The sequence below is a fragment of the Metopolophium dirhodum genome, chromosome 8 (assembly GCF_019925205.1).
Source record: "Metopolophium dirhodum isolate CAU chromosome 8, ASM1992520v1, whole genome shotgun sequence".
NCBI classification, from domain to species: domain Eukaryota; kingdom Metazoa; phylum Arthropoda; class Insecta; order Hemiptera; family Aphididae; genus Metopolophium; species Metopolophium dirhodum.
Window position 1 is genome coordinate 2,723,061 of NC_083567.1, and position 16,276 is coordinate 2,739,336.

The 16,276-nt window shown below is 30.1% G+C and overlaps 1 protein-coding gene across 1 annotated transcript; it reads left to right on the top strand.

Annotated features, from left to right (window-relative positions):
* Nucleotides 1–2,393: 2,393 nt before the first annotated feature.
* Nucleotides 2,394–11,837, top strand: LOC132949873 (fatty acyl-CoA reductase wat-like). The gene is made up of 11 exons (XM_061020966.1): nucleotides 2,394–2,528; nucleotides 2,622–2,780; nucleotides 5,408–5,498; nucleotides 5,577–5,825; nucleotides 6,193–6,338; nucleotides 6,477–6,586; nucleotides 8,365–8,557; nucleotides 9,405–9,531; nucleotides 9,634–9,758; nucleotides 11,126–11,380; nucleotides 11,471–11,837. Exons 2-11 carry the CDS (start codon nucleotides 2,665–2,667, stop codon nucleotides 11,565–11,567), a joined length of 1,509 nt encoding a protein of 502 aa, XP_060876949.1. The 5' UTR covers nucleotides 2,394–2,528; nucleotides 2,622–2,664; the 3' UTR covers nucleotides 11,568–11,837.
* The last annotated feature ends 4,439 nt before the right edge of the window (nucleotides 11,838–16,276 follow it).

The following is a 16,276-nucleotide window of genomic DNA, read 5'->3' on the forward strand; positions in this document are numbered from 1 at the left end:
TTTTTCAGTTTACCATTATAACATCAGGTAAAATAACTGTTGATAGTCAACATTTTGAACTCAAACTTTATTGGGAAGTATTCAATTATGGTTTGTAACAAAAAATGATAGAATACTTAGAAAAGTAGATAAAATATTCGATAATATTTATCGGTTTATACTTGGGATGGGTATACCGATGATATGTATTTCAATTATAGTATTTTTGAAATTTGTTTCCTGTAAATATTTGGTGTTGCTATATTTGGATCATCCAAATTGGATGGTCATGAATTTTTAATTTTTAACAGAGCGTACACGAACTGCCTCCCTTCTAATCCTTGACAATCACCTCTCGTGAATTTTTTTTTAAAAGGTTACTCGAATTGCTTCTTAATTTCAAAAATATCATTCACTAATCACTTGAATTGCTTCCTGTTTTAGGTTCTATTGGAATCGCCTCTGATTGATATAAATTATAAATATAATATAACTAATCGATTTCAAGTTCAAATTACAAACGTTGATTTTTTTTATAAAAGTTAAAATCAATATTTATAAACGCATACACCATACAAACAGTTAATCCAGAAGGATACGAGTCCAAAATTACCTACATTATATAGGAAATATTAATAAATATTGAATACTAAGTCAATGATGATTGATTTAATTTCAATTAAAGTTAATAAATAATAGTAAAAAAATATTATTTGCTAACTAAAATTGACTAACACATATGACCAAATTCCAACACATATCGCTTAACATTGCATATATCGATACAACAATGGATAGAGTATAATATATATACCTATATGCTTAAATTTATTGATGTACAATCGAGTCTCGATAGCTCGAATCTCCCTCCAGGTGAATGAAAATAAATTCGGCTTATGTATTTTTCGAGTTATATACCTCAAACACAACTTAAAAACACTTCAAGGAGCGAGAAAAAAATCAAGTTGACGTGGGACGTGGGACGCGATTTGAGAGTGCCCATTTTATAAACATCATATTATTGTATGCAAGTATGATTATATTATTATATGACGTTGAACCAGGAAATCATTATGTATACCATTCGTGCGTTAGTTATTACTTATTGCAATGTATATCGCGGAAGGTAGTCGTATAATGTATTATGTTAACGAGGTGTTATTAAACGAAACAGACCGTTGAAATCAAAAACCGAGAGTTTATTATACAGGGCCTGGTCGTAGGTCACGATTTGTTCTATTTTTATTGTTCGGTTGTACTTACGTCCAATGCTCCGACGCAAGGGCACGATAATTATTATTAATGTAGGCATCAACACCCACCCACACATTTAGCCATCATCCTCGCGATAGTGATCTCACGTTTTTTCGTCTCTATGTATTATTTCATGTTTTAAATATTACAAAGTATAAAATATATAGGTAATATATTTACTCTTTGGTATCAGCATATAATAAGTACTGCACTAACCTAATGAGATTTGCACAAATCATTTATGTGCACGTTTAAATTTACGATCAGTTTTGTCAAAAAATAGCTTGTTAACAGCTGTGGATATTATTTTTTAATCGATTTATATACATATAAGGTGTACCTACTGAAAATTAATTTTACAAACACAATCATACAAATACAAATTTTATGTATTTTGTTTGATGGACGAAAATATAGATATTTAAGAGAAATTGCCAGTGTCATTGAGTTGTTCCGTAAAATAATTTTCTGTAAGAATAGAAATTAATAAATCTATGATTGTAATTATTCGTATAAGTGGCGAGAATTTTCATAATAAATAAAAATATATCGTGACGCTCAGTGTCATATTATATAACTTGTAAATTATTATTATGTGTAAATTTATTTGTATTTATTGTTATTATTTTATTGTCACGATTATAATTTCACTTGATACTGATTATTGATGGTTAGATATTTTTAAATATATACCTACATTATATGAATGTTGATGCCAGTATCATAATATTTCTTTTAGCTTAGGCGATTTTGTCATATTATATTGGGTATAATTTTATATTGTTGGTTATAGGTACTGCTGACTATCGATGATATGTCATTTTCACACCTTTGGCGCTCATATCATAATATGACCGTTCCAAAGACTAAAATACACACGTTACTAAGACTATAATATACTCTACATATTTTCGTATATTATATTATATAGCTAGTATTGAGGAGTAGTTTACAAATTAAAGCATACATTTATGTGGATATGCATAAACATAGAGGAAGTTTACTCACATGGTATATTTATACACATGTTCAAATTAAATTATTATATTAAATTTGCATATTTTGTGTTATGGACAACCTTTATTGGTGTCATGTGTAATTATATACTAATATGTACTTCGAAAATATATTCTAATGTGACGACCAACATACAACAGAATTCAAGGCTAAAGAGATATATTGAAATCTATGTTAACGGAATAAATCATCATAATATACACTATTAATGATGATATTAATTCGCAGAATGAGGTTTTCAATTCTTTATTTACCGTACATTAGCCACCATTTCTTCCGTAAGTGCTTATTCATACTTGTTTTTACATTTTTTTTAACATTTTTTTTTTTTAAATTCAAGTCGGTGATATTCTCTTTTGATTTGTATATAGAATATAAATTTGTATCAATAATTGGTGAGACAAAAAAAGAACGATGACAAGTAGTGACGAATCGATTAGTGAAATACAAACATTTTTTAAAGGTACTAACGTTTTCGTAACTGGTGCTACTGGATTCATTGGACACGTTCTAGTCGAAAAACTTCTTAGGTACTTATGTTACTTACATACATTTTTATTTCGTCATACATTTTTAAAATAAATTTTGTTTATTCACACGTTTGTTGAATTGTAGGTAATATGGAATTTGTATATATTGTATGAGAATAATAATTATAGATCATAAAATAAACCATACACCATTAGTAACTCGAGTGTAAACATGCAGTAGGAAACGTTTAAAAGATATTTAACTTAAATTGTATATAATGATGATATTAGTATCTAATAATCTATCATAATAATAGTATGTTATGTTTTTTCAATACCCGGAGATGCATGATTTACCTGTGGTCTGTGGCCAAAGGGTGTCTCGAAAGTGGGCGTTTGATAATGGGTACCTATTGCTATGTAATCGAGTCAATAAACTGTAAGTTTATTTAATTGGTCGTAAGAAGTATCTTAATGGCATGCGTGTTGCATGGTGTTGAGTTGAGAACAACCTTTTAATTTTTTAACTTATTTATTGTCTTGCGATTGTTTTTACTAAAAAATGCCACCTTTGTATTTTATCTCAACGAGAAACTGCGTGATTTTTTAAAATATAAGGTCTTACAGGTAACGCGTCGACATAAGAAAAAATCGGCCTCCATGACCGATATAAAGTTTTATGTGCATTGTTTTAAATTTTTAACTGATATTATTTAATATCATATTATATAATATCATTCGAATGATATTCGATTATATTACATCGATTCAGCAAATCATTTTGACTATAAGTTTTCAGATTCTCAGCGGAGCGAGGAAGCTAGTGGTTTTACAATGGTGTTTATTATTTTTTTTTATCTTGTATACAACATTTCTTACCAGGAGGAGTGCTTCGATTTCAACATAATATAGTATCTTGTGTTTTAGCAAATTTGATCAAGATGGTACTTTAGAGAGGTCAATTTTTGATTTTCTAAATAGTTATTTAATGCCACGGAAAAAACCACCTACAAATTACGGGAAACCGCTAAAAACGGGATTTTAATTTCTAACGCTTTGTATATCACCATCATAGAAACGAATAAAAATAATAATATTAATTCAACTTACGGGTTATAATAAATAATAACAATATAAAATATCCAGACTGACAAACCGTCTCCGCTCAGAATCACTTTTCGTATACTGTGATATTATATCATTGAATTAAAATGTAATACAATCCATTATACATTGACCCACTTGTAACCTACTATACAGCAGAGCGACATCCACTTACCCGCTTTTTTTAAAAATTATTATTTAATTTAATTCGTATAGATTTGTTAGGTTTTAACACGTTGGCCGCCAAGGAGTTTTTCACTATGTTACTTAAATTTTCTAAATTTGACTGTACTTGTAACCTAATGTACAGCAGAGCGACATCCACTTATCTGCTTTTTTTAAATTTTAATTTACGAGCTGTCTAGCAGTGGTTGTATTAAATAATTGACTCTTTGTGTATATAATAATTGTATTCAATCATTTCGAAGTTACAGAAATGACACCATTTTAAATTGAATATTTGAGTTAGTAATATAAAATCGAAATATAAATTTCCCTATAGTTTATGACTTATACTGGAATAGGCGTACCAGTGTTAAGCGCTTATAATATTATACACTATACAGAATACACCACTGCGGTCGTATGCCAAGACTTAACACGATTACGAAAAAAAGATTGGTATAAGACAAGCCTGGGCATAAACAAGTTAAAAAGTCAAAGTTAACTTAACTGAGTTGAAAAAAAATGAGGATAACTATTAAATTTAAACTTATCAAAATGTTTTCAATCGGCTTAACTTAACTCAATTAAAAATTATCATAATTTGCCCAGGCTTGGTATAAGATACTTATATGTAGCGATGATTGAATTAGTGCTTTAATTTATTTCAGTTCGATGACTCGTAGGCAGTGTTGGGAAAAGATAACCAAAAAATCATCTGGATAAGATAGCAGATAATTCATTCAAAATTTATCTAGATAAGATAAAATATAACATCATTTTTTTTATCTAGATAAAGATAAAAGTATGTATATTTTTATCTAGATCAAAAAATAGATATTTTTTTTAAAAATTATTCTATAAATAATGTATTTTATTAGTAATTACTAATTAGATAATGTTTATTAATTAATAAATCCTTAGTGTAATTTCTCAACTAAAATAATATACAATTTTAATTTTTAATACAACTTGAATAAAAATAAAATAACAAAATAAAACTGACAATATTTCTTTTTTTAACTACAATAATATTGGAAATTTGGAATCACTACTCGGTATTCGTAAATTATTGGCTATTTCAGTATTTAAAAATATTCTTATTATTATATTATTTATCTAGATAAATTACCACAGATAACCATTACATTTATCTAGATAAGATAATTAAAGAAATAATTTTATCTAGATAATTCCCAACACTGCTCGTAAGGCAAACAAATAAAGAATATTATACCAGGTTCATTCTTAGTTGTCATTTCATTCCGAAATACTGTTTCCGAGCTTGTACCTAAGTCGTTATTCCCTACATAGTTGCGGATACCAATAAACTTCTGCATATATGGGTGTACCATGCGGCTACGGTTTTCTTAGATTCCGAATCGTCGTCATCGTATTATCATTATTATTTTTTTCTCCAGAACATGTTTCGTCAACAAGGTGTACCTTCTAGTCAGGCCGAAGAAAAACAAAGACCCTCAGACTCGGTTACGCGAAATGTTCAGTTCCACGGTGAGTTGTTCGTGCGCGCTCTCGTTTGATGCACGACGCGAAATGTTCAACGGTCGCAATAATGACCGATTTTTGCAGCTGTTCACGCGACTGTGGGACGAGAAACCTGAGTTCATCGAAAAAGTGTTGCTCATCAGTGGCGATTGCGCGGAACCGAATATGGGTCTTTCGCGGGCCGACGAAGAGTTCATGGTCGCCAACATGGATATAGTCATCCACTGCGCCGCCACGATCAGTCTCAACGGGCCGCTTAAGCACACGAGTTTCATAAACGTCAGGGCCACCAGAGATTTGCTGTTGATCGCTCGGCGCATGCGCAAACTCAAAGTATTAATTATATATTATGAGTGACCATTTGGGGTAATGGATTCGGGCAGTGGTGGCGTGAATTTATTAGGCGGCTACAGCTGTGAGGGTGGGTACCCCAGTGACTCCAGTCTCCAAGACCTAGACGGCTAAACTAATTTAAACTCGCAAATAGTTACCTACATACGAAAGAAATGCGTTTAAAATGTGTGAAATATAAGTGTAAAATGTGAAAAACTGAAGTGTGGGTACTAATTTAAGGTACCTATACTTAGTTGTTTCATAGGAAAAAACAGTTCACGCCGCCACTGAATTCGGGATCAATTAGTGTAGTAGTAGGTACGATCGATTACCGATGTTTATATAGTATTATGTACGTATAATATAGTCATTTGTGCACGTGTCCACTGCGTTTGTGAATCCCAATCAAGCGATTACCGAAGAAATAATGTACGATTGTCACATACAAGGGGACGCTTTGATCAACTTGGTCGAAAACATGTCCGATTCGATCTTAAACTCGATAACGCCCGAGTAAGTCCCAACATTTTATACATTTTACGCTTACCTGCAACGTCATAGGTCTCAATATGATGATATGCGTCGGTCATCTGCGCAATGATATTTCGCATGTTTCAATATCGTTTTAATCCGAATTTTCTATGTTGTAAGATGTTTAGGATCGTGGCCGAACACGTACACGCTGTCGAAGTGCGTCGCAGAGAATCTCGTAAAGGAATATGGTCAAAACATGCCAATATGTATCGTCAGACCGTGCATTGGTAACTATAACTATATAATATATGTCAATCATAATATTAATATATATTGTACGTAAACGTTCAAAAACGGTTCGAGAAAATAATATCGTGTCGAGTCTAACCTGCTGGCCAGTGTTTTTGGTAACAGCAATATAGGTAACCCTGTATATGTTTACTGTCCGTCTGTTCGATGGGTTTTATTTGTTCGACCAACTGAAATTATATGTACACATTTATAACTGAGACGATAAATTAAATTTATTATGCGGTTTGAAATAGGTATTCAACAAGTGAAATTAAAATTTACCATCGATTCTCAGGAATTGAGATATTATTTAGCATACATAGCATAATTTGTGACCCTACATATTTGTATACAAGTTTTTGCATTTCATCGAACGTGTTTATGTTTTTTTTAATAAAAGGTCGTAGGAGCGCTGCAAGACTTACACACTTTCAGAGCCTTGCAGAACTCAATAAATTTTAAAATAATCTCAAAAATCTATGGTTACACCAGTGTCCGTACTCAGTATAGTCATTAGCTCGAGGTAGTTGTATATATGTTGATGTATCCACTATCCATTGAACTATAAGAAAAAAAAAATCATTGTAAAACCAATAATTGCCCAAAATAATAAGGTATTAGCAAAAAATGAGTGATATCCCAACAAAAACGCTCCGCCGTTCTTCGTGTAAAAAAACAGCTCTAAAAGTTGTGATATCACTTTATAGGTAGCTAAGTCTTTGAATTATAGTCTATAGATATTATTTATGTTAAAATAATCTGCTAGAAAATTGAACTTAGTTTGGTGACTTAAGTTAAAAATTAAAAAATTCTATATAGGACAATGACTAATGAGTAGGTACATAATAATGATATATAGTCTACTAACATTGAAATAGGTACCTAGTGTAATCAAGTGTTTTAAAGTCGCTAAGCTAAGTTCAATTTTTAGCAGATTATTTTAACATAAATAATACCACCAACAAATATACTAACCAACAAATATAGTTCAAAGACTTAGCTACCTATAAAATGATATAACGACATTTAGAGCCGTTTTTTTTATAAATATTTTTAAACCTAAATATTATGCATGAACGTATACATTTAATTTAATAAAAAAATATTATGGATAATAAAAACAAATACCTATATTAAACATTGTATTTTTAGAAATAGTAGCATACAATATTATTCGAAAATTAAAAAATAGATGTATATACTTGGTAAAGATGATATAGTGGGTTAATTTATATTATTATATAGGTACTTACACCCGCCGACTAGTAACTAGTGAATGATTTTCTTCTTCAATTATTATCGTGACGACATAAAAAAGAACCAATAATAAAGTTATATCATTTAAAAATGTACTCACTATACATTAAACAAAAGTAAAATATTGCATGGGGGTGAGCATACTTGGTTAATCATCTTGTATTCATGTGTGATTAAAATGGATAACATGAAATGATGAGCGATTGTCGAAAGGTAGAAGGTATTATTAGTCGTACGTAACTCGGGTGGATATCGTACGTTTGGTTCGAGTAATGATTTGTCAATACGTTCTGAATGTCACGACATTTTTCTAATCCTAAATGAGTTAAACTATATTATAATTTATAGTAATTATATGTTATTAAATGTTTTATTATAAAAGTATAATATATTTTCTGATGGCTGGTTGTGGGTCATCTAAATTAATGTTTTCAATAATACCTATTCAGTATAGATATATAACAGTAATGTTAATATTATGTTATGTGTAATTATATTCTGTTTTTGTTTTCTACAGTCATGTATACGAACGAAGAACCGATACCTGGATGGGTAAACATGATGAAAAGTGTACCTGGCTTATGTTTGGGTGTGGGTTTGGGAGCTATACACGTGGTGTATGTGGATCCGAATGTTAGTGGAATAATCATACCGGCCGATAACGTAGCGAATATGATTATTACTGCAGCTCATCATGCGTCTAAGCCACGGTAAAATCGACGAGCAAAAAAATCTCGATATTTGAATATAATACATTATAATATTATATGTTTTTTAATCTGCAGGACTGAGTTTGTTGTTTTGAACGTTAAAATTAAATACTAAATGAAAGATTTTTACGAAACACGACTTATTTATAATAATATTATAACATTATTTTTCTAGGATTTAATACATTACTTGATAACATTCGTCATTTTTGCAGCAGTTACATCCTAACGAACAATTTATCGACGTTTATTTACACTTAAAATGTAAAAATAACATTTGTTATTTGACTTCAGCAAAACGTTACCAACTCCCAACACCTTGGTTGTTTGTTTTAATTTTACAAACCGGTATCTCTTTTCTGTGCTAAATTCGTCAAAACTAAGAAATTCTTACCTATTAGTTTTCAATAAATTCGAACATAAAAAACCAGTAACCAGATTAGTCCAAGTAATAAGTCCAGTTCAATTTAAATTGGACCTATATTATATGTAATGTTTGATCGATAAAATAATGTTATATTTAATTTTTAAATTTTTTTATTGTTATTGAATTAGGCTACAACAACTATTGTCATCACTCATTAGCCTGAATGTTATTTTGTAGGTATTTTGTGGGTGGGGTACGGTTGGTTAGAACACGTGTACCGTGTATGTAGCGAGGATTTGTCACTAAAACTCGGGTTAGGTTACTGATCCGGGAACTAGTGACACCGGCTGATGCTTGACTTCAGAACACGTTTGTAACTGAAGCCAACAACCACACCACACCAGGCTATGTTATATTTAATTATTTATCATTATTATATTTCATACTAAATTTTAAATATCTGTGCTTTAATTTTATCAGTTCAAATCCTACAATTCCAATATTCAATCACGTTCCAAACAATATGGCACCACCTTTGACATATGGTCAGGGCTTAAACTATATCATACATCTTTTATTGAAGAAAAAAATAGTTTCGGAAAATCAGGTACTTATATACATAACGAAGTATAATATTGCACAGTAATTAAATTAAACAATTTTGGATTATTTCCGCAATATTATTATTAAATTCGTTTTTATGATGCAGGTTTGGAAACCATATGTGATTTTAACAAGTTCAAAAGTATTGTTTACCTTTTTTTTTTATATATACCATTATTTGCCAGCATATTTTGTTGATAGTTGTTTGTGGATTGTAGGGAAAAAACCAAGGTAAATATTACATTTTTAATTACGAGTAATATAAATACGTATTAAGATTTAAAAGTGATAGCCGATAGGCAGATAAAAATAAATAACATTTGATTATATCCATAATTTGGGTAACGTTTGTCAAACTATATTTTACACCTCATAAGAATGAAATAATTCGTATGCCTTTCGACGTTAAAATTAGTACTAAATTAATATTCTAGGTATTTTTTTTATTATCCCATAGGTATTTTGTATGCATTTGACTTCTTGGCCATTAGTATTTTTAAAATTTAGGTGACTTTGCCCCCTTTCTACCCCAAAGAGGTTTAAAGGACTAATTCTCCTAATTTATAATAGAAGATTTTTTTTTTTTTTTTTATTAAGAGTAAGGCTTCAACAGCTGAGGTTATTAGCCTGGTTGGGTTTTGTACTTTTAGTGTTGTCGGTAGGGGGAGGAACACGTGTGTGTTGGGTTTGGCAGATTTTTTGATTGGGCACCCGTAGGTATCTGCCATGCCCGGGTGGGGGACGGCGGCACTTGATTCTCCGGACACCGTGACTTGCCCGAAGAAAAATGCCGTTTCTGGCCGTGAATCGAACCCGGATCTGCTGCGTCGCAGCCGACGCCTTAGTCCGCTCGGCCACTCCGTCCCCCAATGGAAGATTTATTTTTGCAATATAACTGTCAAAAATATTTATTATTATCTATTTATTTTCTATAGAATTTGTATAATATTTGATGTATATAGGTATCTACGTGTAATGAGTATACAAGATTATTATATGTAAAAATATACCACCAGTAACAACTTAATAAATAATATAATTTACCAACGTAGTAAAAATATTGGCGATTACGATTTTTTTTCAAATTTAATTTATGATTTAAAAATATTTTGTGTTTATTAATACCCAATAAATAGTGAGGGGTTAGGGGGAATTCTACGTTTATCAGTCAGTGAGTCAGTCAGTACACGTTCGATTATATTTAGGTATTATGGCCATCCCGCCCGGCGTTGTCCGTGAGACACGCCAAAAGATACAAGATAGTAGATACTATCATTATAAATATTTATACTGAATAATAGTACCAAAAGAAAATTGAATTCGATTTAGGTACACTGAATGCATATTGTATCATGATACTTTTTTTGAGTATCTTTCCCAACCCTGAGTATAAAGATATAGATATAGGTAGATATTATGTGTTATCTTTTTTTATTATTTATTTATATAAGTGTATGATAAATAATTAAATGGTTGAAAACTTTTGATTACCAATCCATCATACTTCACTCGAGTTTTCATTGTTTATAATTTATATAGAGTTACTATGTCCTTTAACGTTTAACCTGTAATAAAAAACCATAATATTTTCAAAATAGGGTAACGAAAATATACAAAAAAATGGAAGTTATGATGAGAGATATGAGCTATTTTAGTTGCACCGATTTTAAATTTGATGACAAACAATTAAAAGCTCTCATATCGTCACAGAGTGATGAGGATAAAAAATTGTTCAACATGGACGTAACAAATATGAACTGGGAAAAATATTTTTTCCAATCCATACTTGGAATCAAAAAATACATCTTAAAAGACTCCGAAGATCCTAAAGCCGGTCAAAAACGACACCAAACGTAATATTTAATACATAATCAGTACATGATATTTTAGTTGATAAAGTTGTAATTATTTAACTCATATATTATTTTATGTTTGTTTTGCAGAATTATGGTGGCTTATTATACCTTATCGATAATTATTTATGGATGTCTTTTATATTTATCTTATGTATTATTGAAAATGGTATTTCCTATAAATTAAAATGCGTTTGCAACATTATATTATACTATATATATTTAGTATTAGATTAACTAAATTTAAAAAAATACTTTTATTACATTTTAATTATATTTTAGTAATTAATTAAATGTTGTGTTAATTGAATAACAATTAGTTATCTTTTATCTTATCTAAATAAATAATTTTAAGTTATCTAAACAGTTATCTAAGATAAAAATTTCACTTATTTAGATAAATATTGATCTTGATAAATTCGTCAGTTTAAAAAGGTAAAATAAAAATTGTATTGTTTTTGAAAAATAGCATACTAATTAATTATCTGTACATCGTTAGGTTAGGTTATATTGTAGTCCTAGGAAAAAAATATAATATAATATATTAGTAATAATAATTATTATTTAATATATTATTTGTACCTATAATATTAATAATAAGGTATTCGTAAGGGACCTGGTGGTCAAATATTGGTAATTGTATTAATATGATGTGTTTGTGACTCTCGTGCAGTCACCAATGGTAATGGAAAAATTAATAGGAGTGACAAAGTTAGCTATATTTACAGGCGACGAGATAACATTTTAAAATTTATTGTAGGCGATTAGGTTCCTTCTCAAGAATTTAAGAATATAATTGGTTTTTATTTTTCTCGAAATTACCGGTTGCATCCAAAAACCGCACACTTTTGATTTCGACCTCTTATGAGGTCGATAGACAAAAACCGTACACTTTATATGTCATGGTATAACTAAACATATAGTGGGTTAAAATCTCACACTATTTTGTGTGCTAGATAACGGATAAGATAATAAGATAATAAGATACAATAATCATGCCAACACGTTTTAAAACAAAAACAAGTTAGTAAATACATAATAGTAATATTTTTGTTTTTTGTCCTGTATTTAATCGCAAGTGTGCGAGTCAACGAAATTACCATGACGTTGATTTCCGATAAGAATAATACACTAATATTATTATTTAATATGAATATATTTATGCCTATTGTCTAATATTTTTTAAATATTTTCATAAATATAATAAATTATAGATGTATATTTTTGATGAACTGAACTACTTAAATCAAATTCACAAGCAATTATTAAATTGTTAAATATTCAAACTAGTACAGTTTTAACAAAAAAATAAAAAAATAAAATAAGAACAAAGGCTAAAAAATATAAGTTAAGAAATAACAAAAGAATTAGAATTCAAATGTTTTTTAAAAAATGTATCATTTTTATGTCGGAATTTTTAACCATTTTTATTAATTATTAATTATATTTTATTTTATACCTACTTATTTTTTTTTAAAACTTATTGTTTCAAGCAAGTAGTTCAGTTGATCAAACATATACATTTATAATCTATTATATTTATAAAAATAAAAACTATTTTATATTTTATTCAAAAAAAAATTGTATAGAAATAATAAATAATATTTTATTATTAAATTCTATATTATTATTCAAAAAGTAACTTTGAAAAAAAATGGGGGGGAATGTCCTACTAGACCGCAAACAGTCTGGGGGGGGGGGGGGAATGTCCATTTACCTTTTTAAACACCGGTAGCTACCGCCAGCCCTAAAGTAGATATAGTGTAGTTGAAAACACATAATTATATGAATTGACCTTGCAATAAAAATACGACGATATCGTGTTTGATTCTAAGATTTAAAATTGTTTTTTTTTTGTTTTTCTATCCTATGTAGTAGTGGCCACTGATAGTGATTTACTGATATTTATTTATGTATTTATGTATTTATTAATGTATGAATTGCATATAAACGAATTTACACGGTTAACAAAATAATGTAAACATAACGTGACAAGATATCAACGTCTTGTCTTAATGAACAGTTAAGAGCGATACTATAATGTTTGTTGAATAAATTGGTAGCAATGACGAACTTGATGGCGGCGGAGATAGAGTTCGGGATCCTGATTGGGCAACATGAATAATGTTTCCAGAAGCTGCTTAAAATCTTTTCTGTCATGAGCATACGGCAGTCGGGAAAAATGCATGTGGCGTCTTCAATATCAAACCGTATAAATTAATAAATTGGTAGTGAAAAACAAACGATGTTTTTTTGAAGTCTGTTTGTAAACGCCTAAAAATGGTGAGAGTATATTAAAACAAATTCGCAATGTTTACAAAACGCTAAGATAAAATAGGTATGCACTGCCGTCAATATAAACTCATTTAGTAAACGCAATAATATTAGATGACTCGTGGCGGACTAAATATTTTAAGACATCTTGCGAGACCTTCACCATTATTACCCCTCATCTGCAGGTTATTCCTTCCTTTGTCTCAGTCACATCTGGTCTTAAACCTAACGGCCAATATCCTCCTCAAAAATCTCAAACATCGAATTAATTCTATCAAAATTATTGTCCGAGCTTACATCCATCTATCATATTAAAAATATTCTCAACGCCGTTTTAGCTCCTATAGCCAATAATAATCAAATCTTTAATCCTACCTACCTATTAATAATTAATTATATAATGAATTATTCACGCCGGCTATTCCTTAACGTTTTCGCTAATTTTATGTAATATCGCACGCCTACTGTACCGACTCATTAAAATCAGTCTTTACATTATATTTATATTAATATTATCATAATGTTCTATTATTATATCCTAATTGAGTTCAATATTATGGTTTTTTTTTTATTATTGTGCACAAATGCACAATGATAAAATATATTTAAAAATACGTGTAAAATTTATGGAATCGTCAATATTTTATACCCAGACATCTACTAAAAAAAAGAAGTATTTTAAGATAATAATGAGTTGTTAGACACAATTATAATTTAAGCATTATGTTAAAAACTTATTTAAATGTCATGGCTATAGAGCCCACATTTGTATATGTATACAATATATTGGGGTTAGGTTGAATTGGAACACTCAAGGATTTGTCACTAAAAACCCAGGTGATCACCAGGGGCGTCATTTGGGGGGACACAGGGTGGACATTTCCCCCCTTGTCATTAGTGGGCCTCTGTCGACTATATGGTGATAGACTAATTTCGGGCCTTCATATAGTAGCTATAATAGGTAATATATTTAAGTATCCTTCTACATATGTATTAATTATTTAGTTATTGTTGTCTCTCAAAAAAATGGGTTACTTATGCTTATGATAATAACTTTTGTACTTACTAGTAAGTATAAAATTATGTAATGATTCTTAATTATCTTGTTATTGAGATAACAATGCAATGGTAATGTAATGTAATTGTTAGCGAGCGGTTTTTTTTTTGTTTTATTTTGGGCTGGTCAAACATTTTGCCCCCCTCCCCCCTCCAAAAAACTGAAATGACGCCATCGGTGATCACCCATCCGGGAACTATAGTGACACCGGCCGGTGTTTGCAATCAGAACACGTTTCATGACTGAATGCAACCCCCATGCCACTATTTTATATTTTGTTCGCATATATACTCAAGTAAAAATTAATAGATATAAGTTCCCATCTATTTCTAGATAATTGCATAAGACTTTAATTTTAAATATTTTATAAGCAATTTAAATTTGGCCATAAGCTGTTGTTCAATACTAAATTTATAATTTACCATCAATGCTATTTCAACTGTTACATAATAAAATACTCTATACCATTTTCCAATTTTTATGTTTATAAACGTATATCATATAGGTACTGGCTACTTTTCATGATACTAAGTATTTACGTTTAAAATAATCAATTTGTACATACAACATACCTATAACCTACATAAACCTAATTCTTAAATGGATAGCATAATCTCGATCTCGATGCATGTTTCCAAATAAATAGCGAATATTAATTGAATAGTTTCATTTTAATGCGTACAGGAATGGATCAATTAAATGGGAAGTGGAACTATGTATAGTTCAACGATTTTCGCCTAATATTCTCACACCGTAAGTATATATGAATATATGACATATGTATAGTTTTAGGTTGTTACTGGAGTGCGTAATTATAATAATATAACGTCCGTATTAAAAAAATAAATACAATATACACTTGCGACGAAGTTATCTGAATATCCAATGTCCTTGGTTCGACACCGTACACCATTGAAAATTATTTTTCCCGGTTGCAGTTGTATTTTGCGTGATCGAATTTGATTTGCATGAATATTGTATTGTGATTATTATGGAGTATAAGTAAAACAATACTGTGTCCGTAAAAACCACGCGAGTCGAGCTTCTAACCTTGTAGGGGCGGTCGTCGCCGCCTTTGTCCGATTCGCACGCCGCCGTGATGGCTTTTGTTATATTATTATTACTTCCGAATAGCTGATAGCTGATAGTCATGTTTCCGCGACGTTCTCACAGTTTAAAGTACCTAATCATTTAGTGTACAGATAATAGAGGTATAACACTATTAACACTTATCTACTGCGCTACTACCATAGAGTAATAAATTAGTAATTACTCTATGGCTACTACTAACTACTATACTATTACTTTTTTTTTTTGTTCATCCTCCACTACCCCCTCCCCCCCACCACCTCCCAATATTAAAATCTGTTAATTATTGGCAAAATCGTGTTCAAAACCAACAGTACCATCCCCCGCAGTTCCACAGCCTAGTGACCTCAGTTGTCAAAGCCTCAACCCCCCCCCCCCCAAAAAAAAAAATTTTATATATCATAACATATAATATTTATAATATACTTTAGCAAATTTTTGTCAGCTAGTCAAAAACAAAAAGGTGGATAAGTGAA

What these genes read in the sequence shown, in the direction of transcription:
- LOC132949873 (XM_061020966.1), top strand. Translation starts at nt 2,665, where the DNA reads ATGACAAGTAGTGACGAATCGATTAGTGAAATACAAACATTTTTTAAA. An exon ending in TATCGTCAGACCGTGCATTG is followed by an intron (nt 6,587 to 8,364) that starts GTAACTATAACT and finishes TGTTTTCTACAG; the next exon opens with TCATGTATACGAACGAAGAA. An exon ending in AAATAGTTTCGGAAAATCAG is followed by an intron (nt 9,532 to 9,633) that starts GTACTTATATAC and finishes TTTATGATGCAG; the next exon opens with GTTTGGAAACCATATGTGAT.